General features: G+C 32.8%; 4 protein-coding genes across 9 annotated transcripts in view; 3 read left to right on the forward strand and 1 right to left on the reverse strand.

Annotated features, from left to right (window-relative positions):
- Positions 1-556: 556 nt before the first annotated feature.
- On the forward strand, positions 557-3,586 carry LOC123708228 (dynein axonemal light chain 4). The gene is made up of 2 exons (XM_045658826.1): positions 557-706; positions 2,516-3,586. The coding sequence occupies exons 1-2, from the start codon at positions 635-637 to the stop codon at positions 2,762-2,764; spliced, it is 321 nt and encodes a 106-aa protein (XP_045514782.1). The 5' UTR covers positions 557-634; the 3' UTR covers positions 2,765-3,586.
- LOC123708227 (ARF GTPase-activating protein Git) lies at positions 1,612-17,068 on the reverse strand. 5 transcript variants are annotated; one of them, XM_045658824.1, is made up of 13 exons: positions 16,871-17,068; positions 16,648-16,781; positions 16,469-16,581; positions 16,099-16,279; positions 14,954-15,084; positions 14,211-14,400; positions 13,547-13,619; positions 11,647-11,841; positions 10,945-11,081; positions 10,030-10,401; positions 9,147-9,254; positions 7,866-8,006; positions 1,612-1,808 (listed from the first exon to the last, which is right to left on the reverse strand). In XM_045658824.1, exons 1-13 carry the CDS (start codon positions 16,932-16,934, stop codon positions 1,743-1,745), a joined length of 1,905 nt encoding a protein of 634 aa, XP_045514780.1. In that variant the 5' UTR covers positions 16,935-17,068; the 3' UTR covers positions 1,612-1,742. The 5 variants fall into 5 exon arrangements, with proteins under 5 accessions (XP_045514780.1, XP_045514779.1, XP_045514778.1 ...); XM_045658823.1 differs by lacking the exon at positions 1,612-1,808 and adding an exon at positions 3,849-7,190 and having other exon boundaries at positions 10,090-10,401; XM_045658822.1 differs by lacking the exon at positions 1,612-1,808 and adding an exon at positions 3,849-7,190 and having other exon boundaries at positions 10,045-10,401.
- Positions 17,069-17,223: 155 nt separating this feature from the next.
- On the forward strand, positions 17,224-19,708 carry LOC123708917 (dolichyl-diphosphooligosaccharide--protein glycosyltransferase 48 kDa subunit). Its single transcript, XM_045659931.1, has 7 exons — positions 17,224-17,401; positions 17,532-17,770; positions 17,942-18,184; positions 18,339-18,482; positions 18,677-18,838; positions 18,956-19,186; positions 19,488-19,708. Exons 1-7 carry the CDS (start codon positions 17,272-17,274, stop codon positions 19,644-19,646), a joined length of 1,308 nt encoding a protein of 435 aa, XP_045515887.1. The 5' UTR covers positions 17,224-17,271; the 3' UTR covers positions 19,647-19,708.
- A 353-nt stretch (positions 19,709-20,061) lies between these two features.
- Positions 20,062-25,803, forward strand: part of LOC123708916 (leucine-rich repeat flightless-interacting protein 2) — a 41,021-nt gene continuing 35,279 nt past the window's right edge. Inside the window, exons 1-2 of one of the 2 annotated variants that reach the window (XM_045659927.1) lie at positions 20,062-20,421; positions 21,896-21,993. In XM_045659927.1, the coding sequence (XP_045515883.1) occupies positions 21,916-21,993 (78 nt within the window). In that variant the 5' untranslated portion in view covers positions 20,062-20,421; positions 21,896-21,915. Of the gene's footprint in view, positions 20,422-20,460; positions 20,703-21,895; positions 21,994-25,803 lie in introns of those variants that run through there. The other variant, XM_045659928.1, reaches the window with a different exon arrangement.

Genomic DNA, 25,803 nt, shown 5'->3' on the forward strand with positions numbered 1-25,803 from the left:
TAGCTTTACGTTATCGTAAACTGCATGGGGATATTCAAATACTGACATCCTTATTAGTTAGGGCTAGTGTTTTTAGTTTCGGTCAGCAATTCAAAATACTTACCAGTATACAATAAGGCAGAAATTATATGAATAGTTAACAAAAGACCAACATTCGTTAATTAATTAAAATACATAATAAATCAACTACCTAATATGTAATCATTAAAAATATGTTTATTATCTACTCGTAAGTACCCAGGCATACCATACTAAATCCAGCAAAAAAGTTATAAAGTATATACAATAAAAATAATTTCATAGAATATTTCTAGACTATATTAACCTATTTGCCGATTACGTAAAACTTATTTATGTTAATGGCTTGCGTAGGTTTATGCTATACAACAGATTAATATTTTAGCCAGGACCTTGACTGCCCATAGTTTGCAAGTCGGTTGGTTGGCCCATAGGTCATCACTAGCAAATCAAGTCGAAATTCGAACGGAGTACTCGAAAAATCAATCAAATCTCCCCACATCTCAACGTTACCTAGGCAACTAGTAAACAGGCGGGAGGCGTGGAAATCGGCACACGTCTGTTGCTCGCTGTGTGGATATTAACGAGAACAATTGGAATAAAGTGAAGTGGTATAATGGCTGAAGAAGGGGCCGCAGCTGGTGGAGCTGTTGGGGAAAAAGTTATCCATACATACCCGTTGATAAGGGTGAGTAATTAAAGTAGTCAATACGACTGAATCTTCGCAATAAAATAATATTTAACTAGTTTATATTTTATAACAGGCCATCTTCAATATTTGGTGTGTTGGTTTAGCGTAAAATAGTATATTACAAACAAAACACTTTCACATTTATAATATTCAGATTATAGAGGCGATGTTAGTATTTTACATGCAACTGACGATAATAATGTCCAGAATATATTTTAAGCTTTTCGTATAAAAATTAAAGCAAGGGTATATTGCATAAATGTTGGTTTAAGTATCGTTACGTCCCAGAACGATAAGGCTTTTGTTTTGGATGCATTGATGGTGTCATAGTAATATTTTTTTCCCTATTTAACTCATGGTTCAAACGAATTAAATAAAATGAGCGCGTGACCCGTACATGAAGCTATTATTTACCGCATGTACAGGCTAACAGTCCTCTTCCAAAATCGATTATATAGAAAAGTAATGAAAAATACTGAATCACACTCATCTTGATATATTTAAAAATAAATGGTAAACAAAATTATTAATTCTTAAGTACAAGTACAAGTTCTTATTTACACCTGTATATACAGGCGTTTTACTTACCTTTTCTGCTAAATAAGGAAAAGTTGTAACCAACACTTTTACTCTCGTGTACAAGCAGTATTAGATGGAAACCCTAGAAGTTGGTAAGATGATCGCGGTCATGGTTTATGACGCTGTGATGGACGGACGACTGTCGACGCTATCCGCATTGATATCGAGTTACCCTAGAGAAAATGCTTACAACGTATCCACTTTTTTTTTCATATAGACTTTAAGGGTTTTATAAATTGTATGAATAACGGATGTTTGAGAGTTTGTATCAGTAAAAATTCAGACTACATGACACTTTATTAACTTACTAAACAAGCAATTGAGTAGTTATAGTAAAATGGTGATAACTTAAAAATACAATTAGCAAAATCGAAACGATACGATGAGCCACAGAGAAATTATATTTTTTTAAAGTGCCAGCTCCTTTCGAAGGTTGGCGATTATCATGTCTAGTTTAATTTGGGATGCCACGCGTCTGAACTGAAGATTCTTGAACCAAGACGTGTGTCTGCGGCCAGGTCTGAAGAGAAATTATACATAATGAAAATAAACGATTACGTCAAATGTCCAATACAACGAGGAGTTCCTGTTTACCGAGAATTTTTCGTGATGAAATATTACACAAAAGTTCGAAAAAAATATATTCTATGAGTTTACAAGCCAATTGCGTTCTACAAACTTGGCTTAAAAGCTTCCTCATTCAAACCTCTTTTGTTTGGCTGATATTCGTAAGTGGTTAAGTAATCGGCACTGTTTATTTTATCAGCCGGGAACCGACAGGTGGATCAGTTAGGCACTCATTCAACACTCATGAACAAATATTCTTTAAAAGTATAATTGTATTACATAACTCCTTTTTCATTTGCAAATACCGATATAAAGCTTATTAAATGGGTAATTTAATATAATATTGACATTTCATACATTTACCACGTAGATCAAGGCTATAAACGAATTTACCTATTAACAGGAGTTTTTTCGTGCCTGCCATAATAAATAAATAAAAACAAAGTTGCTATAATTGACGGATCTTTTAAACACAGCCTAAATACAAATGAAAGAATACTTTAAAAGTGTATATTTAGTCTATAGGTCTAGGATCAAATAAAATTAAATAATTCCAAGTTGTATGTGCGCATATTAGAGGAGCATAATTATATTATTTTAAGTTACACTTGGGCGCATTTATTCTGTAAACACAAATAAAGTTTCTTAATTTTTTCACAGCATTGTGACATGTCAGAAGAGATGCGTATAGAGGCGATGGAGCTGTCAGTGACTGCGTGTGAAAAGTTCTCTCAAAACAATGAAATGGCTGCAAGAATGGTTAAGGAGACAATGGACAAAAAATTTGGTCCTGCCTTCCATGTGGTCGTTGGTGAGAGCTACGGCTTCGAGATCACGTATGAGTGTACAACTATATGTTATATGTACTTTGGTGGGAACCAGGCAGTGTGTATTTGGAAGTGTTCGTGAGAATGTCTAATTTGTATTGGAAGTGGTTCATGAACTTGACGGTGTTCGTATCTGATGAATACTGTTGTCTACAAGTTGTAAATATAGACTAACAATTATCTATGAAATTTTTTGAAGGTCACGTTTATACGCATTCTAGTCATAGAGCTCAAAATGCCTCGTATTTTCATCTCGACCCTTGTCGAGGGGGATACGTAGACAGACAATATAGAAACATATTATATAAAAGCAGTCTCTCCCTTGCCCTAAGCTAAAGGGTAGGCCTATAAATTGCCTATTGACTAGAGCTTCACATTAAATATTTAGGAATTGTGCCTTTAATTGTGAGAAAATAAATTTTAATATTATTAACTAGTATAGGAAAATACTTTGAAAATGAAAAATTATACAATATACACGGAATTTAGCTTAGAAATGGTTGAAACGATAGGACGATTGTACTTTAAAGTGTTATTCGTTCTGTCCTTGTATTCATGAACATAATACACCGTAATTTGTGAGCAATTATTGTAATGTTAATATTAGTATATTCTTGAACAAGGTAAGCTTTGGTAATGTTTTGTTGTTTAGTAAGCAATTTAGTTGATTTTACCTATTGGAATATATTATGAAATAAGGAATTGTATGAAATTTACATTCGACAAAATATTTCTGTTGTCTATCTAGCCCCGTAACTCAAGTGCTTCACCGTTTTAGTGCTAAGTAATCTTTTATCTCTTTCTGTAAAATTGTGTTTACGATGTAATGAAAAGAGACAAATAGTCATCTCTCTCTTTTAAAATAAAATAAGAGTTTAGGTTTCATTAGATTTTTTGTTTTTTAAGGGAGTAAATTTAACTACATATGTTTATTTTAAAACATATGATCAAAAGATAACTTAGTTTGATAAAAATGTTTTTAATATATTAAAATATTGTTTTATAAAATTAGATTTTCGTTTTAAAAACATTCAATATTTTTACTAATAAATATTTTTAACACATTTCTGCGTTTTTTTAACGGTATGAGTGGAAGGAGCAGATGGGTTACTTTACCACCGCCCATGGACACCTGCAACACCTGCAAATCGTTGCCGGCTTTCAAATTAGTGTGTTTTACACTTGAAGCCCCTAAGTTGTAACTGCTAGGACTGGGCCTCAGATTTCTGTATCTGTTTCGTTGTTTTTTTTTAATAAGCATGTAGGTAATCAGCTTTATAGGCCTGACACCGTTGACTTTTCGACTTTTCGGGTCTAAGGCAGGTTTCCTAACGATGTTTTCCTATTCGTCTATTAGGGCACGAGAATTGAACCTACGATCTGGGAGATGACAGTCGCACGCTGAGGCCAACAAACAGTCCAATTAATGTTTATAGTAACAAAGTTTCTTGTAGAGATGATTAAAAATTCGATATATCCGACCACATTTATTTGAACACTTAATATCTGGATAATCTCATTAACAAATATATTTTTATAGTTATACAGATTACTTTAAAGCTGAAAAATTATAATAAATTATATCTTTGTTTGCAAGATATATACGCAATGGTGTACATATTTATATTTTAGTCGCATTTCCTACTCTTCGGTTACATCGTCATTAAAATTTCATATTACCAAGCTCGCATTTGAACTAAAAAGCCATATTTCATAAAACGAAATCAATGCATAAGGTCGTCCCTTTCTTTCAAACATTGTAATAGTCGTGTTGAAAAGAGAACAATAAAGTGTAATTCGACTGATTTTGTCGAGCTCATTACAAAACTGTCGTATAGTTGGAATAGTTTGCTAACTAATGGATACTTTAGTTACAAATTCTATATTTTTAGACAAATATATGAATCTAATAAATTATAGATAAACTACATCCAAAAAATCCCCTAATTATATCAAAACCACGCTACATTTGACTCAAAGTTATTAAATTCAGTCATTTTAAAGATAATTTAACCCGTCAATGACTTTACTTGCTATGGTCGTAAACTATGACATTTGAAAGACCTTCAGTTTGGCTGTGGTATAATTAGCGGAATTGCCATTACAAAAAACTAGCTACTTTATTGAGGCACGATTGTGTAACACTACGCACTGGGTCACATAAATCTTCAAGCACCTTACATTAGTAAACATTTTGAAAAAAAACACGATTACAATCACAGAAAATAGTATCAAAAATTTTGATCGCACTAAAATATTGAACTACAAATTAGATTTAATAGTTTGCCTGTAGTGAAGTGACGAGAACGGATATTAAAAAAGTCTTTACTTGCATACATTTGTGGCGTGTTTATTCCACTACAAGATTTTTGATAGAAAATTAAACGAATTATTTTGGTACAAAATCACTTCGATTTCGGTGTCCCGTATCCGATATATATCTTTCTTAATACAGATAATATCAAGTATTTCCTGTAAATAGTATGACAATTTCCGTTTAGCCTCTTATGCATAACAAATAATTCTTAACGATCATAAACTTTGCGAGCAATTTTCTCTAACATAGCATAATGTTCAGCTATCTTCTACATATATAATAAAATATGTAGCAAAAATAACAATTACAACCATTCACGATGCTACAATTTGTCTTTATATTAGGGCTTATAAAAATCGCTTTTAAATTTTACACCGACCTTTTTATTATAAACCTTTGACAAAAACAATTGGATTTCATTGCCATGCCTCGTAAAAGACAAGGAATAAGAAAATCTCAAATCCATAGATACTTTATATTTCATACTCTGCCAGGCTGTTTACTGCATTCATTTTAGCTATAATTAGAATACAATTAGTATAACCTATAGTTAAAATTATTTGTTGGAAATAACTCGATAGCTACAATGTTGAACAAACGTAAAAATACTAAAAATCCGTTAACTAAAATAATAAAACGTAATGTTTTTTTGGTCTTAATATTCTGCTTAAACAAAAGCATAAATTACGTTTTTGTTGATTCAAATATTTGAGTACGTCAACATGCTAATTTACTGTCCTGAAGTATAGACACAAGAGTTCTCTTCTTAGCTTGGTTTGGGCACAGATTAGTTAGAGCTCAAAATTTGTATTCAAGTCACTCTCGTCTTGTGAACTGTCAAATATATTATAAAAAAATAATTTGACAGTCCTGAAAATAGACGTATGTTTGATGCTCAACACGGGCCTAAGAGTTGTAAATTCCCATCTATCAAACGAACGAAGAAGTTTTGACCGACAGCGTTAATCACTGTCAAATGACAAGACGAATGCACTATGTGACCTCTAAAACGTGTCATAAAAATGTTAATGAATATAATGAAGGAACATATAGATGATGAATGAATGATGGATGCTATAAGTATGAGCCTATTTTAGAATACGTCTTTAGAATTTGATATACTAAATCACAACTCACAATAGCAAACTCAGACAAATCTGTAACACTAACAATATAGCACATCAAAAATCCAAAACATTCCCAAAAATTTCAATTAAATACTGTTTTTAATTTAATATAGATATATTTTATGTCATGTTATTATTTGAATTTTTTTTTTAATTTCCTACATGACAATGGATACAAGTCTTTTAGTCGGAATAATAGAGTACAAATTTCAAATGTAGGATTTGTTGTCATGTGTCCCACAAGAAGCGGGACGTTTCAGATAATTATCTCGCGTAAGAACTTTAAAACCGATTCGAGGCGGAAGTCACCAAATAAATAAATATATTTGCACAACATTTTGAACTTATAATTTGTGTAGATAACAGTATTTGGTTCATAATTAAATAGTAAGAGACAAAAACAAAAGATATTTTTTATATTATACTTATCGGTCCATTATGTCTTAACAATTCTCGTTTAGTCTTGTCCCGCATTATAATTAAAAGTTAATCCCTCACTCTAACATGTTTCAACCCAGCTAAAAAACAGTATTTCAATAAAATTTAGTGTTACCCGCAAGTAAATTGGCTAGGTTATGCGTAATAAGGGAAGGGCATGTACCTAAGGAAGAAACCTAAGATCCACGCCTCCGTATATAACTTAGTAATACTTGAACGCTCCCTAAGACAACTTATTTGCCAAACTTGCATTCACTTCATGCAGCTCCTACAAATCACAAAAAACTGATTACCATCAAAAAGCCCGCAATACTTTTACATTTGCCGCTAAACTGGCAATACAAGAACTGTAACACTAATACAACCTACAATTGTGACACTAATCACTTAAACATCCCAAAAGTGCAACACCAGGGTACACTTTTACACTACACGGTTGTGTAGTGTAGTGTTCTTCGCTAGGAGGGCTGGAAATGTGTTACTAAAAGCTTGGTCGCTTTGGCCAAGTCGTACGCGGCTGTTCGTACTTGGTCGATTGGAGCTTGGGCAGTGCAAGCGATGCTCAGTTCTTCGCTCGCTGAACGAAGATCACTTACTACCTGGTCCAACGATGCGTCTGAGCAGGTCTGTAATTTATGACTGATTATGTGAAGTAAAATAAAAGTTTGACAACATATAATTTTTTGTTTGGTCTTGAAAGCGTTGTAAAATTTTTAATTCAACAATAACCTCCGACGAAAAATTCAAAAAATAACTTTTATTATTAATATTTCTTTTAAGAGTCTCTGAACGTAATGTATAGGAAACTGGGAGTAGATTTTTGATAAAAAAAGTATTTATTTGTGTAATTTATAAATGATCATTAAAACGTAAACTGTTAGGACTAGTGCGACGCCATCTTGCCTCGAGTAGCGTTTTCAGTTTTGGCGAGCTAATTGATTCATTCGAATTTTTAAAGTCAATATTTAACAGAATCAAAAACAACAATGTATTTAGGTTCTATAGTCAAAAAACAATTTCGAAGTTATACTTCTTTTGGCGCGTTAGTGAAAAACGATGAGAGTAATTTTTTTCTATTGTTAGTGTCGTTTTTTCTAGAAACATAGGATAAGGCGAAAGATAAAATTTTTGAAAAGATGTTTATCTTGTTACGCCAAAGAAGTATATTTTCTACACATGTGTTTTTTATATATTTTAAAGTCTTGTCAAATAGCCATTCGGCCAAACGTATTAGTGTACTTTTGTGTCTTAAAAGCGATTTTCAAATATTTAGTAATCCAAAAGATTAGTAGAAGAAATACCTGTGGAAACAGTGCCAATAGTGAAGACGTAGCTCGTCGGATAGAGTCAGCCCTATCCGGCAACCGACTGCGTTGGAGCCTCGCAGCCGACCACAACTCTTGGATTGCACGAGTCACGGCTTCCGCACGCATTTGGACTACCTGCGAGGAAGATATTGATGAATATCTTTAAAATTTCTTAATTAACCTCATGTGTTTTGCCAAGAGTTTGTTTTATTACTTTTTATATAACTGGGGGGAAACGGGCAGGAGGCACACCTGATGTTAAGTGATACCGCCGCCCATGCACACTCTCAATACCAGAGGGCTCGCCAGTGCGTCGTAGTTCCTGACAATTTCCTTGTAAGCGGAAATTAATGAAAGTGTCGGGGACTTTCTTGACAATTCTTCTCACCTAAGGCTTTAATTTGTAAACTACTAGTAAATGTAATGTCCTATCTTATGAATTAATAAATTTTGATTTGATTACTTAATTGAAGTGAAACTTCTTTTTCGGTGTTGAAAAAAAAAATTCCGTCACTATTTTCCGTTACGCACCATCTTTTTCTTGTCCCTACCACTGGATTTGAAGCCATTAATAACAAAACTATATAATAACGATAACAATGATAGAAAATAATTCTATTACAATAAATGAAATTCTGTAATAATCTTAGTAATAAGGTAAAATGAAATAATTGTATTATTTGTATTCATGTCTATGATAATAAAAGCCTTTTGTTAAACTTTATCTAATTTTATTTTATTTAACCAATTTCTGTAAAGTTGCATATAGTAAATAATTTTTCGAAAAATAAGTAATAAAGAAGTTTCACTTCTTACATGTGTATACTAGTACACACACACTCATTTTTTTTACGACGTCCAAACACGCGGATTAAAATTTGTAACTGTTTGTTAGTCAAAAAATTTCTTGAAAACTCTAAGTCGTAGGTGATTTAAATTAGGTATATTCCAACTAATTCCAACAGTAAAATTTTCATCGAAATCGGTTTAGTAGTTATGGGCACGTTAAAACATCTACACACGGCCCTAAAATGTGGCGATATCGGGACAATGGTGGTAAGGATGAAATCGGCTCATTCGAATCGGCAGTAGTTGATAGTAAAATTAGGGTACGATTTGCCCACTCGAGGCTATCTAGGGCGCTCCCCACCACTTTCCCGATATACTTATTTTAAGTGATGTGTAAAAAAAATTTGTTAATTATTTCTTAATTTTGCGGTCATATTAACACTTCTTAAATAAGTCTATACAATCCAATAAACAAGGACTTCTTACCTCGGCATTCAATGGCTCCCGAGGCGAATCAATATCCATCATACTTGATATGCCAACTTCCAACGCACCCTGTGTTAGGGACCTCTCCAAAACCGGAATACTTGTCAACTACATACAAAACATTAATTTACTTCTAAAAAAACACTAGTCACAGACAAAACGCACACTACAACAATTTTATAAACATGCGATAATGTGCTTTAATGTACACAAGCACACACGCACACACTCATGCTTCTATTTAGTTGTATTCAGTATAACATTAAACTACGTCAAGGATCCTTGCAAGCTGTTAACTAAGTAACGTTCTACAGTCAAAATCTGTTATAACGACATCGAGAGGACTACTCATATTTGGTCGTAACAACAGATGACGTTGTTATTAAGTACAATAGAATTCAGAACCTTTGATTTTGGTCAATATAAACGAAATCGTCCTAAACGGTTTTGACTGTATTAAGTAAATTATTTAAAAATAATTATTACAAAACTTCTCATTACAGTACAGATAAAATAAATAAATGTAATTTTAATATAATAAAAAACAGTGCGTTCCAGTACGACGTATTAAGTGCTTTATACGATATATTAAGAACCTAGCTTTACTTTGCGTTAGTCTTGACTCTACAAATACAAAATTGCATTGGTAGTCAGTCACGTGACCACTTTTAAACCAATTCAAATGGCATTAGGGCAGGACTGCCCTGAACATATCTAGAATACGTTTGGGGCAAACGTGTCCCCGAATTTAATTTATTATAGTAACACCAGCCAGGTGCATTAGCAATTTGCGAAAAAAAATCTAAAAACATTAGTATAAGGGACTGTATATAACCAATACCGTTAATGATTAATATCCTAAATACTAATCTACAATTAGTACCTGATGTTTAGTAACCTGCCAGTTATTCCTTGGTCCCTCTCTAGTCTCATACATACTGACCGGGCGGGTCTTCACTCTTACATCTTCTTCTCTTCCTTTCTCTTTGTCCTCATTCGTGGACACGCTGTCTTCGTCGATACTACTCGTTTTTAGCACGCTGTTCTCTTTCGTCAACTGTTCCACGATAGTTTGAAGGTTTTTCAGCTGATTCTTCAGCTCTGTGATGGTCGAGTCACGATTGTCGAGTTCTTTTTTAAGAGATTCGATCTCGTTTCTGTCTATCGGTGTGTTTGTACGTTCGTTTGATTCGGGCAGTGATGGGTTGTATGTGGATGACACTGTTTCGCCCGCTTTCGGGTCTAGATTTGATATCTGAAGAGAGTCATTACTTTAGTATAATGAAGACAGGTAAATCTTTTTTGAACTTTTCTTTTCACGAAAGTTAATTTCAAATACCTATCCTATTTAATATAGCTGAAAAAGTTGTTTTCAAGTGCACAGAGCAGGTAGATGAGTAGATGCTTTCAATGGGAAGCCACTTCACATGATAGCACCACAAAACAGGTTCGCTCATAGCCCCTAGGGCTGATAGAGAATACCCGCAGAAGATATAAAAACGCACACTGTTATTTATTTTTGTGTGGTATAGTTTTGTTTTCACGAACGCTATAATAACGCTACGACTGATTATGGGCTGTTGAACTCACACAATAATTTGAATTTAATATAGAAACATCCCATTTATTGTTTTAAGTTATTATATCAACATAAGCTCTAAAACAATGCGAAAATTGAAAGCGCCAAGAATTTTTGACAAAAAAACCTTTTTTACATCGTAAAATAGACGTTAACACAAAGCGACAGGGTTTAAAGGAATAATGCTAATAGTGGTGTGTAGTTCATAGTGGTACTCACATCCAAGTCAATGGGTGCCAAAGCCGCGTAGTCCTCGTCCGAAGCGACCGAATCGTATAAAGGCTCATCGTCAGACATTTGAGAAATGTGTTTCAAGTGGCTCGCCGATAATAACGGGTTTAGTGGACCCGATATACCTGAACAAATTAAATAATAATATTAACAATAAATAAGCTAAAAAAACACTTTTTGAACGGATTAAAGCTATGTATTATTATTAAAACTTATAATTATTTATGTAATACTTTGGCGAGCGGTGGTGCGCGGTGGCGGGAGTGACGTGTCGATCGCGTGATTGGTAAATCAGTTGACGTTTATGTCCCACGCTGTGTACGATGCGCAAACTTTCCCCCACTCCTTTGTTCAATGCTCAAGAAGTTTGCCGGTATCTGTACCTATAGTTGCATAATTTTTTTTTGTAAAGGCGTGGTGCCTTTATAGTTTGAGAGTATTTCGACAATTAATTATTATGATTAATTACAGCATATTTGCTTATATTTTTAAACAGCTGATAGGCGGGTTTTTTTTTATAATTCCCTCATTCTTTGGAAATAAACGATTTATTATTATAGTATATGAATTAACTGCGATAAATTAAATTGCTGAAACTGCTACAAACTACCGAAAAGCCGATATGAGAAAGCTCTGCTACCTTTCCGTACGTACGAACTTTTTTTTACGTAGAATCGTATAAAATATTACCTCTGGGCTGTAGACTTGCAATCCTCTGTCTTCTAGTAGCATCTAGAAGAACATCCCGGAGTAATGTAGCGAATTCCGGTGAAGATAGTCTGGCTAATTTCTGCCTGCCCTGGTTTCTTGGGGCCGATAGAGCCGGGTTCACGGGCAAAAATGCCACACCACATCGCTCTAAGCCCGTCGCGCTGGTTTGCCATACTAAAATTATTTTTGTGTATTATATTTTTTTAAGTTTTAATAATTGTATTGTTATTTATTACCATTTAACGATTTAAAAATATGACGTAGTACATAGGCTTGTGCTATTATGAACCTGTGTGCAAAGTTAAATTATTTAACTTTACATCGATATCGCATACTCGTGAGCATGTGTGCGTGCACGCAAGTTACCGGGGAGTGGTACGTGAGTCAGTGCGCTTGGTGTCTGGTTATTGGATGCACATATTATGTTATTTTTGAATGTGTGTATGTGAATAAATATATATCATATTTACTCGATAATGGCCTCAGGGAGCAAAGGCGTATAATTTAAAGCATCGTTTCCTAAGCGGGGGGTCGCACCCTAGGGGGGAAACGAGCTTGTTTTAAAAGGGGGTCGCAGTCTGTTGTAAAATAATAAATACTAACTACATATAGGTACAAAAGATTCGTTAAAAATAGCGCACTATGTATATAATAGTATAATGTTACAGTGAAGACGGTTTTACTCAACTTTTTGGCCTTTTCGTAGGTCGCGACATAAAAATGGTTGAGAATCGATGATTTGAAGTATACTTAACTTTGTCTAGCTATTTGCATCTCTTAAGCGAGAAGACGGATTTTAGACAGTTTTATAAAGACCTATAATAATGTAAAATATAAATTGTTTAATAAAACCTCTGATATCGTTTATAAGACATAATGGCAAACGTGCAGGAGGCTCACCCGATGTTAAGTGATACCGCCCATGGGCACTCAATGCCAGAGGGCGCTCAACGCACCCGGCGTTGTCGGCTTTAGTTTAGTTTGTTATTCCTATTTTATGTTAAATATAAATAAATAATAATTGTAAACTGTGTTTTATGCTTAGGAACAAAAAGTCGAATATTTTTAAATATAATATATTTAATTAATCAAAGTATGAACCATTGTTTTCTATGCACTTTGGCCATCTCATAGGTAGTTCATTGATCCCTTTCCTAAAAAAAGCAGTCGGACGGGAATCAATAAAATCTGTGAAGGCGATTTGGACTGCCCCACCAGAGTTAAATTTTTTCCCTTGCAAGAAGTTGTCCAAATTTCAAAAAAAATGGTAATCTGTTGGAGCAAGATCCGGGGAGTACGGAGGATGCCTTAGACATTCCAATTGAAGCTCTTCTAATTTGGTAGCCGTCTGTTGTGCAGTGTGTTTTCTAGCGTTGTCGTGATGTAGCAGTGGCGTGGAGCGATTGACCAGCCTAGGTTGTTTAGCAGCTAGCTTTGCCATCATGGTTTGCAATTGCTGACAATAGACATCAGCCGTAATAGTCTGGCCAGATTTGAAAAAAATGCAATGAACAATACCGGCACTAGTCCACCAAACGCTTACAAGTAACTTTTTTGGGGTTAATTTTCGCTTGGGGCAGGATCCAACCATTGCGCTGAGCACTTCCGATACATGAGTAAATAGCTGTACAAATTGAATTTGAAATTCCTAACCAAAGAGGAGGTATTTGAGGTCAAAGTGGCCAGTGCGACAAAACGCCAATTTCATATGTAAGGACCTAATATTTGAATGTGTATTCCGTGGGCTATTGTATACATGTATTTACATATTGTATTAAAAGTAGCTGTATGAACTGATAAGCAATAAATAAATAGTAATGATAAATAAACAAACAATGTTTTCGTAATGAGTATATTTGGATATGATATATATACTCACTGGCTTCCGTTTCGCGTCGATCAATTTCATCATAAATATCCATAACAAGCTCCTCAAAGAGATGGTTTGGTAACTGTAAATAATCGTCAAAAGTTGGTTTTTGTTTATATAGAAAAAATGACTGGCAAAAACTTGCCAACATTATCAAGGAGTTTCCACATACAATCTGTCACTCAATAAAATAGTAAACTCTTCATGAAATTTTTCCCTAAGACATACATTAACGAAAAAGATCGTGAAAGCCAAAAAAATACTATGTATTTACTACCAACATATATGTTAAACTATTAACCTCCTTTTTTGGTCAGATTTAAGTCGGTTAAAGAAGTTTACGATATTACAAGTATAATTTGAAAGAAAAGCCTATGAAAAAGAATGTGTGTAAATTGAATTTAATTTAAGTTACATAATAATCATTTATAAAACCATTTATTTATTTATTTACATATATATATATATATATATTTTTTTTTTGTCGTTATATACATATAGTATTGTCTTTTATTAAACTGACGTGACCACGCACGCTGTAAAGCACGCGAAACGTCCGAAAAAGTTTATAATAATATATAACTTGAATCCGTTAAAAAGTATTTTCTTTATATAGATATTTATCTTTTTTTGAACCTGGATCTTTGCTATAAAAATTTGTACATGTACATACTAGTTGCAACTTTCCCCTAGCAGCCTTAGCGACGTCGGTCATTTCGTGTGTATCATGCGCTCGCGGCACTATGTAGTGCCTACCAGATGCGTGATCCGGTCTTTCACCGGTCAGAAAGTAGATCATTCGATCTGTGGCTTCATATACTAACTCTGTCATACGGTCAGCAAGTTCTGTATGGCCACCTAGTCTGAAATAAATTGAATTATTTGAACCATTTTGCCAATTTATTCAATTAGAATCGCTGTCAGCAATAAAAGAACGCACAAAAGATACACGAGGACTGCTGTGCCTCCATAGAAAAAGTAACTATGAACGAATATTTTTTATTTCTAGGCAATTTACGAAAGGAGCTTTAGAGTATAATCAGAAGGTTGTCATATCGTCAGATTTCTGTATTTGTGTTCTCTTCTTTTCTAATAGCTTAGCTTAGCTAATAACTTAGGAGTAGCTTTCTCTGACTCACACCGTTCATATTTTGTGTCTAAAACACCCAATTTCCTCAATTTTCTAGTTCGTTCGTTCGTTCACACAAAGAAAAGTACATTGGTGTACATCCGGGCATCGAACCTACGAGGTCAAGAATAAGAATCGCACACAGAAGCCACTAGGACAACACTGCTAATGCAAAGTCTATATTTTAATAATAATAATGTTTTGAATTGAATGTTGCGTCACATTTCCAAAGGTGTCGTTTGAAAAAAAATACATGATGACTTCAACTCAAATGAGGTCACACATACCTAGCACATTCGCTGGGGGTGTTTCCTGCACTATCCTTGGCTGTTGGGTCAGCTCCCCAGGCTACCAACAACTCAGCCTGCGCTGGCTGACCGGCACGGCATGCAACGTGTAGGCACATGTTGCCTTTTTCCTATAAGAATAAAAAAAATCTACTTATGATTTATTAGCCAAGTGAAATTACTTCCTGTATTAGCATCTTGTTACGCCTAATGCTTAGCTAAATGTAATAATAAACAAATCATTTATTACCCAAATGTTATACATAAAAGTACAGATAAATATGTTTTTGTACATCCAAATGTATATTTTATACAATTTAATAATAATAACTGTGGTAACTGATAATCAAAACCTACAGCTTTGATAAAACACTCCACTTAAGCACACTCACATTAAAATGAGTTTTTAAATGTTATTGAAAATGCATATGAGAAAAAAGTATTGCACTTTAAATTACATACATTCACAAAAAATCTTAAACAACATTGTGTCAATATTCTTATAGTGCAAAAATAGTTAAATTATAGATTGTGGTATGTAGAAATTTAACAGGAAATATGTGGTGGAGGCTAGTTCACTATATTTTACCTAAATTTCCTGTTATTGTGAATAATAAAGTTTTTCTTCCTTTCTTCCTTATTACTTTTTTTAGTAACTGTTTCATATGGTTGTTATAGTGTAATGTTTAAAATGGATAACCCATTTTAACATAATCAAAAACAAAACTGTGTAAAATAGTAACTTGTTACAATACATCCTGTATTGTATCTACTAAATACACAATGCTATCACTTCACACTTCATTGCATAAATAAATGTTTGACAATGGTTACATATAACTTTTTGAGTAGACATATCAAAACTATGTATAATAAAAAAGAATACATTTACGAAATTTGGTACAAGTTAACTATTTTATTATTTTAGTCTTACAATCACTGTATTTGTGTTTGTGGAATATAGCCCAAATAAAAAACAAAATATCAGAAACTGTAAAAGAAAATTATACTCTTTAGAACTTTTTCATTTTTGGTCTGGATTTTATGTTACAACTGGTTCAAAGTTAGGTTGTCTAAAATGTTTCCTTTGTGAAATAAATTCCGAACATAATATATATTTCGTTTTAAGACATATTTCAACAAACCTGATTATAGTAATTAGGATCAGCCCCCTGTGCTAGTAGTCTCATACCCGTGTCCAAAGAGGAGCTTCGCACAGCACTGTGCAACTGTCTTCCCAATTCACTTGGTGGTTCATCACGACGAGCGCGTAATACATAAGCAAGTCGCAAATGTTTTGCCAAAATGAATTCTGATTTAATTGGACTGTAAAATATTTTTTTAAGATGGTTAAATGATTTAAGGCTAAGAATAAACAGTAACTGAATTAAGCTGATTAGTTTAGATGGAAGATTTACCAATAACTATGTTGATCTGAATCTGAGATTGAAATTCTCTACCTGGATCATAAAAGTTAATTATTTAAATAGTCTGTTTGTAATCTGAAAATCTTACTGTAATGGGTCTTTTGGAGTTGGCTTCTTCCGCAGATGTTTCGGAGCTGATGTGTCCAATAAAGAGTGCTCCCAAATACTATTTACATTCTGTGCTGTTAGTGCTTGCACCATCTAAAAAATCACTTATTAATAATTAAAAAGAAGGAAATCAGTAGTAAATCAATGAAGAATACCTACAGCTAAAAGCGACGGCGGCCAAGACCCTTGTCGTAGTGACTTTACGTGCGATATATGCCGACCCATACTGCGATGAACACTACAGCACTCGGCACATAACAACAACCCACGGTTTATTGACGCCCACGATGGATCTACAATAATAATAATTCATAAACACCGGTTCTGGGCACTTGTATTGATTGACACCAATTAATCTTTAGAGCAATTATTTGCTGCTTACCCGATGCCCCGCAATCGGAACAAACATCGATGGATGACCGATGTTTAGATCTTGAAATCATCATTTTTCTTAATACTGATTGTTGTATCACATTAAAGCTAACTCCATTTGTACGTATGCCATATACTTATTTATATTTTAAGTATCTGTTATTACTACTACACTTTAGACACTAAGTCTAAACAGTGAGAGTGAACACCAAAATAAACCAAGAAAACTTAATTTAAATGACTACTGTCATGTGTCAACTATCATACTATAAAAAATATAACTAAACAGATTAATAACTCACTTTACACAGACTATTCAAAATCAAAACCAATATTGGTAAGTCGCAACACTGAATATTTAGATCGACATTCGACACGTCAGGTTGTTGAAAATTAGCTAGTAACTTAAAAATGAAGTTATATATAATATTAGGACTTTTAACATGTGTTTCTTTAGCACATTCGCATCAAGAAACTTTAGTGCTTGTAGATAATCTTAATATCAAAGAAACACATTCACAGTTTTTCAAGTCTTTACAAGGTAAGATAAGTCTCTCTCACCGGCACTTATTTTATACTTGTGTTTTTCTATTTGTATATTTATTGGTATTTTAAACCTTGGCTGGATTGAGAGAAAATTAACTAATGATCTATTCTGGTTTGTGTTTTAGAACGTGGTTACTCTCTCACATTCAAGTTGGCCGACGATGCTAACCTCGTTCTGTCAAAGTATGGTGAATACTTGTACAAGAATCTGATAATATTTTCACCAACTGTAGTAGAGTTTGGTGGTCAGATTGATACCGAGGCTATTACAAAGTTTATTGATGATGGTGGAAATCTTCTTGTTGCTGGAAATTCAGCTGCCAGTGATGTATACAGAGAGATTGCTACTGAATGTGGTTTTGAGGTATAATTTTTACTAAATTATAAAATACCAGTAATACTTTTTGATTATAAGCATTGCATTATAATATATTTAGAAATTCGTGAAATCCTGTTTATTTATGTGAAATACATTATTTGTTTGTTTTACAAATTTTATCACTAATATAGGTAATAGCATAAAATATAATTTCAGATGGATGAAGAGTCTGCATCTGTGATTGACCACTTTAATTTTGATTCATTGGATGATGGTGACCACACTAGGATTGTTGTATCTCCAAAAAATTTGATTAATGCACCTACTATTGTTGGAGCACAGAATACCAAACCTCTCTTATTTGAGGGTACTGGTCTGATATTAGATAAGGAGAACACATTAGTTTTACCTCTTTTAACAGCTGATAGCACCGCATACAGTTATAACCCAAAGAGCCAGGTAAAAATTTGTTTATTGCACATAGGTATATAGCCTCTCTAGTCTTATTCTCCAATTGTTGTGGGAAATAGTGTAACTATGTAAATGTTTCTACAAGTTACATTGATGAACTATAAATTCTAATTATCAACATTTAGTTTATTGTAAATTACAGGTGAAAGAATATCCTCATGCTGTTGGACGTAAGACTGTACTTATTGCCTCTTTGCAAGCCAGAAATAATGCCCGTATTGTATTCAGTGGCTCATTATTCTTTTTCTCAGATGAAGCTTTTAATGCACCAGTAACTAAAGTACATGTAAGTGTAATGTTAAAGTAAATTATGACAACATTTATTTTGAAGAGCTAATCTGCAGAAAATAACTGCCTTAAAGAAAAAAATACAAGCTTGGACACTGTCAAGTGGAAAATAGAATCACTTTTTAATTGAATGTATGACGATTGATAAAATTCTATAAAATATTGCTATTGTTGTTTTTAAATATTCTTTAGGGAGACAAGATTAAGTCTGACAAATCTGGTAACAAAGACCTTGCTACAAACTTGAGTGAATGGGCATTTGGTGAGCGCGGTCAAATCCGCGTGAGACGCGTATATCATCACCGCCAGGGAGACAAAGAGTCCTCTGATACTTACACTATCACTGACACAGTGGTAAGTTACTTTTCACCTCTTGTTTACATACTTCATTTGAATCTAACAAATATATATGGTAGTACAACTAAATATATCTTGCTTGTCTCTTAAGTAATTTATTAATAAATATTATAGGTCTACAGAATTGAGATTGAAGAATTAAAGAATGGCAAATGGCAATCATTTGAAGCAAATGATGTACAACTTGAATTTGTATGTATTGATCCATTTATTCGGACTACTCTGCTGAAGAAACCCAATGGAGTATATGAGGCTATCTTCAAGGTCCCTGATGTTTGGGGTGTATATCAGTTTAAGGTTGATTATGATAGAATTGGATACACTAGACTGTATCATTCTACTCAGGTCAGTTGGCTTCTCAAATATTAGCTAGTGACATGATTCAAGCATATTAGTGGGCTAAAAAGCTTCTACAATTAACCAAAAATTTAAATATATATTTATATAAGAAAATACATCTGCTTACATTCAAACCTATTTTTTTATAATCATCAATCTTATTATTTAAATTCAGGTCCTATTTTTATTGTACCATTAAAACGAATTTATTAATATATAATTAATAAACAACTCAGTTTATATTTAATTTACTAGTCCATATTAAAACAAGTTTTTGACTCTAAAAACATTAATATTGCTTTTACAGGTATCAGTCCGGCCTCTGCAACACACTCAATATGAACGCTTCATACCAAGCGCATACCCATACTATGTGAGCGCATTCTCCATGATGGGTGGAGTGTTCCTCTTCTCCATAGTCTTTCTTTATTATAAGGAGGACACACCTAAGTCTAAGAGTGAATAATTATTATAATGATGTGTAATAAGTGTTCAAAATAATAAAATTGATTATTTATCGAATTAGCATTCTGTTATTTTATTGTAATCGTCCTGCATCTAATCATATGCCTCGCGTGCGAGTGTATGATAAAAAATTATAACAATATATTGCTGTAGTAGTCGTTGCTTAGTTAAATTTTGCCGCCAGTAATTAGTTATTTGATTCTGTGCCACTGCAACCTTTACCACAGATATACCGCTCAGTCAAGACAATATCCGCAGTTGTTAAAAACATTAAAAAACTTGAATTAAATAAATAGATTTAAAGCTTAATGCTATCAATCTTAAAAACTAGATAAAAAATATATAGTGTAATTTTTAAGTTCGAAGATGGTGCTCAATAGCAATTTATAAATAAAAGAAAATGGCAATTGGCATGCTTGTCAGAATTTGATAAACGTCTTTTTATAATTTTATACCCGTAAAATTTCTAAATTAATCTAAAAAGCCGAATTTATTTATAAAGAAAGATATTTTCACAGAATTCTTCTATGATGTGCCAAAATTGTGACTTAATAAATGACTAAAACCTGCAGTTAGAATCGCATAAAGTGAATCGTGTAGGCCGTGATTTTGGTGTGCCGTATTTTTATAATTTAGCATATTGTATATTTGGTAGGTTTTTCGTTAGTTTACATTAAAACTATCACACGAGTGAATGTGTGGCTATTACTGTGATAAATTTCTTCGTTAAGTTGTTTGCAGTGATGTGTTTACATCTGTAATTTGTCCAGTAACTAGTAAGTATGATGTCATTGTATTTTGTGACTGCCATTAAAAAGATATTGGCTATGTGCCCACCCATTTTCCTGCTTGAAATGTAATTCTGATATAGTTTCGTAAAAACATCCACGCGGAATATAATCAGTGAACCCATTAGGTTATGGTGACTTGTACCAGAAAAATATGTAAATGTGACTCTGTGTAATCTTAGAATTGAAAGTTTGTGATGTACACATTTACATGCCTATAAGTAAGCTGTACCTAAAGTTAACTAGGATATACTTAGCCTAATTTAACAGTAAGTTTGAAAACTCTGCAATTATATGGTAATTCTTAGTCACCTTATTACTAATTCCATTGTCCGGAGGTTCCACTAGTTCTTTATGTGGATATAAAATTAAATATCATGTCCATGTATGAAGTACATTGATAATTAAAACAGTTGTTGTGTTTTAAATATAGCTTAAGACTAAAGAGTTAACCAAAATGGTTGAAAACAGCTTGAAGGCTTAAACATCATTGAGGACAAATGTACAGGAAATTAATATACTTTATACCATAAACTAAATAATCATTTTGTTTTTTTTATTCCTTGATCCAGTTGATAATAACATTATTAACAAGGAAAATTACAATATACTATTGAAAACTGACATTGTAGCGATTTCTTAAAGGCTGCACCAATAAACTTTTATTCAAAATTTATTAACAGATAATTAAAATAATAACTTTGTTAATTATAATAAAGTTTGTGATTAATTATGATATTGTTATGGTTATGGTTGTAAACCCAATTATTCTTATATATTTTAAACATACAGAATCACACTAATTTGTTAGCTACCTATGTACCTTAATTCTATTGCTTTCTATTTATACTCTATAATATTATAGAAATATAAAAATGGAACAAATAATATTATAAATGAAACTTTAATCTTTGCTACATTCTTCATTTATGAACTTCATTTAAATTTAATCTCAAAAATGAGTGGCCCTGTCTAAAATGACACCCCCTATACTTTAAATCATGTATAGACAAGACATGTGGACTTTGAAATATGTGTTTATATACTTAAGTGTCAAATACATTAGACTACATCAGTTACCTAGTTTGCCTTGTCACAAATATATGGCAGAGAATCAACTTAAATGACTTTTCCCATTAAAGACTGTTTATCTAAGTAATGTTGCTGATGTGGCTCTACCCATTTAAGGAGGAATGTTGTTTACTGCTACTGTTGAAGTCTTAGATTTAATAATTTTATCAAATTGTAATGTAATTTAATGAGATATTTTGTGAAATTACCTTGAGCTGAATATTTTATGGTGAATTAAAAGTAATTATACATAATATCACACCATTATCCTTAAAGATTTTTAGGAAATATTCACACTAATGAACTATAATGAATATTTAACTAGATAAATAAATAATTACCAGTGTCAAAATTTTTGTTTGACTTACAAAACAGTTATTTCTCTTTGCAGAAAGTGTAGTGGTAGACAACATGGATCCGTCGCGGCGTCAGAGGACGCAGACCAAGGCAACGGCGGAGGAACAAGCCCTTGATCAAATTGCTAGAGAGGTTAGTATTACTATTTGGGTGGACAATTATGCTTGATATTTATAATTAATAATAATATTATAAATTTAGTTATTGTCATTAACTACAATTGAAAAATAATAGGGTTTTTGGAGATTCTTAAACTGTTTTTCATTTATGTATCTTCAATGCTATATATTGCACTTAATACTCACAAGGAAGTAACTCAACAACATATTTTAGACTGACACATCACATGTTTAGTTATCACTGATAAGATTGTATAATTCTATTATAAATAATATGCGATAAACATGGTTCATTTACACAAAAAGGTTTATAAATAATATATAAACAAATTGTTTGGTGCCTTACCCAGTAATGGTGCAGTGAGATACTATATCTATATATATCTTATCATGAAATAGATTTATAAAACTTTCCGCTCTGTGGGTAGCTTATGGATGACGAGGCGTTAGATTGCTATCTATGAACATGTAGGAAGAGTATAGCTTAGAAAGTGTGGCTAAACAATAGTCTTGGATATTACGTGAATGACTAAGATTTCTATCGTATTGTTATTATGAATGTTTAATTGTCATACTTTTTGTATGCTATGAACTTCTAGTATTAAATTACTTTAGAACTATTTTCTAATTGGCGTATTTTAACATTAAAGACAATTTTTTGGTGAATAAAGAACACAGATGATTTGTTGAAGATGCTTTTGAAAGATTTGCCAACAGGCATTACAATACAGTCTTCCGTTGAGAAACAAATAAATATAAAAAACTATTTGTCCACCTTGTAAAAGCCAAACACAGTAGGATTACCTAAATGATTATTAAAAAGAAAATCAGTGGCGATACAATCTTTTTAGGTCTGGGACTGATAATTTGTCAATACAATAGGCAAGTAGGTGATCAGCCTCTTGTGCCTGACAATCGCCGTCGCCTTTTTGGGCCTAAGGCATGCCGGATTCTTCACGATGTTCTCCTTCACCGTTTGAGCGTGTGTGATAAAGAAAGAAGTCCCTATGACCTCAGGGATGAGAATCCCATGCTTAAGCCACTAGGCCAACACTGCTCTCTTAAAAATGATTATATACTGAAATAAATACTTGAATTGAATACGTGCATTGTAAAAAACGTAAAAAAATATGTTTCGTTAATACAGTATACTGGTCCGCCAGCATCTTTAATTTTTTTTACGGCTTCAACGGAAATTAAAAAAGGATTCAATCAATCAACAAGTGGGGAGTACAAGAGAAGATCGAGATTCTCTCAATCACTCATCTCGTGTCTGTATGCAATTATCTTTCGAGTGCTATTCAAGTAGTTGGTAATAAATGATTTACCTGTTAACACCTTGCTTTTATTATTTAATGCACTCGATAGGCTTACTAGAGATATTATTATTAAAATAATAATGTTGTTAAATTTTAGAATGAAATACATTTCCGTCAATTCCCTAATCGTCATAGCAGCTAACACTTAATACTCGTACATTTTTGTAGTTTATTTATTTATTAAAGTTTTCCACATCATACATAGTACTAAATCTACTGCATATTTTGCATAATCTTTCATCTAAAATGTATGGCAATTGAAGTAAACATAAGTGTTTTAAAAAAGAAATTAAAAATTAAAAATACAATTAAAACATAATTAAAAAAAAAATCATCAGCAAAACAGCGTTTTAGGTTCGAGATAGGCACCTAACAATGCTTTCTCTAAAAGCGATCAGCCCACTACCGAATATATCTAGCTACGTATAAGCACTATTCAATCCGTTTAAATCGCGAAGAATTCGAAAGAGAGGTGCTTGGACTCCTAGCTTGGTTTTTGTAGGAGGAATTTGGAATAGTTAAAGAAAATGGATCATAAGATTCAGTCATTATAACAAATGCCCTTAAAGATTATTTTGGCTAATACAGTCGGCTACAAGTGGCTTATCATACCCACTAAATAGATTGGAAGGAAGGGAAATTTAGGCAAGCGACTTGATTGAAAATTATAATGCTGGACGTCATATCTTCAGTACAAAATTTGTCAGGCAATTTCATCATTTATATCTGTTTTATGATTAACTAGGTCACTTAAAATCCCTACATCAGGTATGTTATGAATGATTTGCTGAGAAGAATTGCATCTTTAAGCAATTGTGGTAGAGTGAAATACAAAAATACTTTACTGTGTTATTTATGATGTAATTTTTTTAACCTTATTGTCGTTGTATCAATAGCGAAACATATGGTAGATGTTTTAATATTAAAACAAATTATATTAATTAAAATTAAAGCAATTTCCTTGCATATGTGTCTAGATCTATTTTTGTATGCTCCTCTGAACCATCGTCACTCCGAACAAAAACACAAGGGTAAAATAAAAAAAATATATTTATTATGGAATAAAATATACAGGTATCACAGACATCCCTACTCATCTGCAAAGACAGGGTGTAAGCCGAGAGAAAACGCCGGCGTTAAAAACTCTCGGTAAACGATATCAAAAGATCTCGAGTGCATCGAGTTTATAAAGTACGATTTTTGTTTGACATTTTGCGTAGTTTTTCTTAACCCTTTATTTAAATAAATGTTTTAAATATCTAAACCTATTTTTAAATACAATCTTAAATTCCTCTTTAGTGCGTAATGTATTAGGCGTATAATCCCCTAATAAGGTTCGTTTCCTCCACATTTTAGTTCCGGTGTCCATTTCGCCCATTATAGGATACACCGGGTCGTTCATTATGTCAAAGTCCTAATAAAATAAAAGCTCTTAAGCCTTGCTACTTGACCTGGCCACCATTAGGGTTACTTAGTACACTTTACGCACGCTCGACAGGGCGTACATATGTAATCGGATTACATATGTACTTGACTGGACCTCCCAGTGTGTTCTCTCCGAACTTCTCTGAATTCCTCGCATAATATCGACTCGTAATCAATTATATTGTTAGGGGGGTTAACTATTCGTTTACAATTTCCTAGTTCTTTCGAAAACCTATGATATAAGTTTCTTTAATGAACAGTTGAATTTTGTAATATTAATAATTACGTATGTTACATAAGGTTAAGGAAACACTGGTTGGACTTTATAAATCCTACTTTTTGTTTTAACCCGCGACAGCCTGGATCGATCCTGTGTCCTAGTTTTGCTTTCCAGGAGTCAATGCCCTCAAATCGTGTGATTCAATATTTAAAGAAAAAGTTAAATACTTGACATTTTAACCGTTTTTATTGTTTACTGATGATCGTAGAGATCCGAAACTAGATTTAATTTCGCTAGTACACATATTTATTGAATTATATGATAAATAATGTATTTACTAAATGAACTTTATTGCAGTCGACTCTCGATAATTTAAAACTTAAGCAACCAGAGATAAATTTCAAATAACCCAGAGTTCAAAATAACTTCTATATTATTATTAACAATATTATAAAATTACTCACTCAATTTTTATTTCGAAAAGACTTGAGTAATCTTTTTTTCCGTGAGCGACTTCAGCCTATCATTGTACAAAGAATTAAAAAAAAACAATTGACAATGTCTGTACCTGATAAACACTTCAGATTTTAGTAGGGAAGCCCGTCTTCAAATATTAATGTATATACATGTTGGCGAGCAATACTAATCCTTGAACTCCCAATTATCAAGAGGGACAATTAACAAAATAGAGTATTTTTCAAGGAACCGGAAAGAGTCCGCTGCATATATGCGTATTTTAAATGTTACATTTTGCTATGAAGTTTATAATAGGCGTATATATTTAATTTCTATTTTATTTACTAATCAATAATTTAATTATACTTAAATTGAAGATATTGGTGAAAGTTTAAATGTCTTA

The sequence above is a fragment of the Pieris brassicae genome, chromosome 4, assembly GCF_905147105.1.
Source record: "Pieris brassicae chromosome 4, ilPieBrab1.1, whole genome shotgun sequence".
Classification (NCBI taxonomy): domain Eukaryota; kingdom Metazoa; phylum Arthropoda; class Insecta; order Lepidoptera; family Pieridae; genus Pieris; species Pieris brassicae.

What these genes read in the sequence shown, in the direction of transcription:
- LOC123708228 (XM_045658826.1), top strand. Translation starts at nt 635, where the DNA reads ATGGCTGAAGAAGGGGCCGCAGCTGGTGGAGCTGTTGGGGAAAAAGTT. An exon ending in ATACATACCCGTTGATAAGG is followed by an intron (nt 707 to 2,515) that starts GTGAGTAATTAA and finishes ATTTTTTCACAG; the next exon opens with CATTGTGACATGTCAGAAGA.
- LOC123708227 (XM_045658821.1), bottom strand. Translation starts at nt 16,934, where the DNA reads ATGATGATTTCAAGATCTAAACATCGGTCATCCATCGATGTTTGTTCC. An exon ending in TTCCGATTGCGGGGCATCGG is followed by an intron (nt 16,782 to 16,870) that starts GTAAGCAGCAAA and finishes TTATTATTGTAG; the next exon opens with ATCCATCGTGGGCGTCAATA. An exon ending in CTAGGGGAAAGTTGCAACTA is followed by an intron (nt 13,620 to 14,210) that starts GTATGTACATGT and finishes GATTATTTACAG; the next exon opens with TTACCAAACCATCTCTTTGA.
- LOC123708917 (XM_045659931.1), top strand. Translation starts at nt 17,272, where the DNA reads ATGAAGTTATATATAATATTAGGACTTTTAACATGTGTTTCTTTAGCA. An exon ending in GTTTTTCAAGTCTTTACAAG is followed by an intron (nt 17,402 to 17,531) that starts GTAAGATAAGTC and finishes TTTGTGTTTTAG; the next exon opens with AACGTGGTTACTCTCTCACA. An exon ending in GACTGTATCATTCTACTCAG is followed by an intron (nt 19,187 to 19,487) that starts GTCAGTTGGCTT and finishes TTGCTTTTACAG; the next exon opens with GTATCAGTCCGGCCTCTGCA.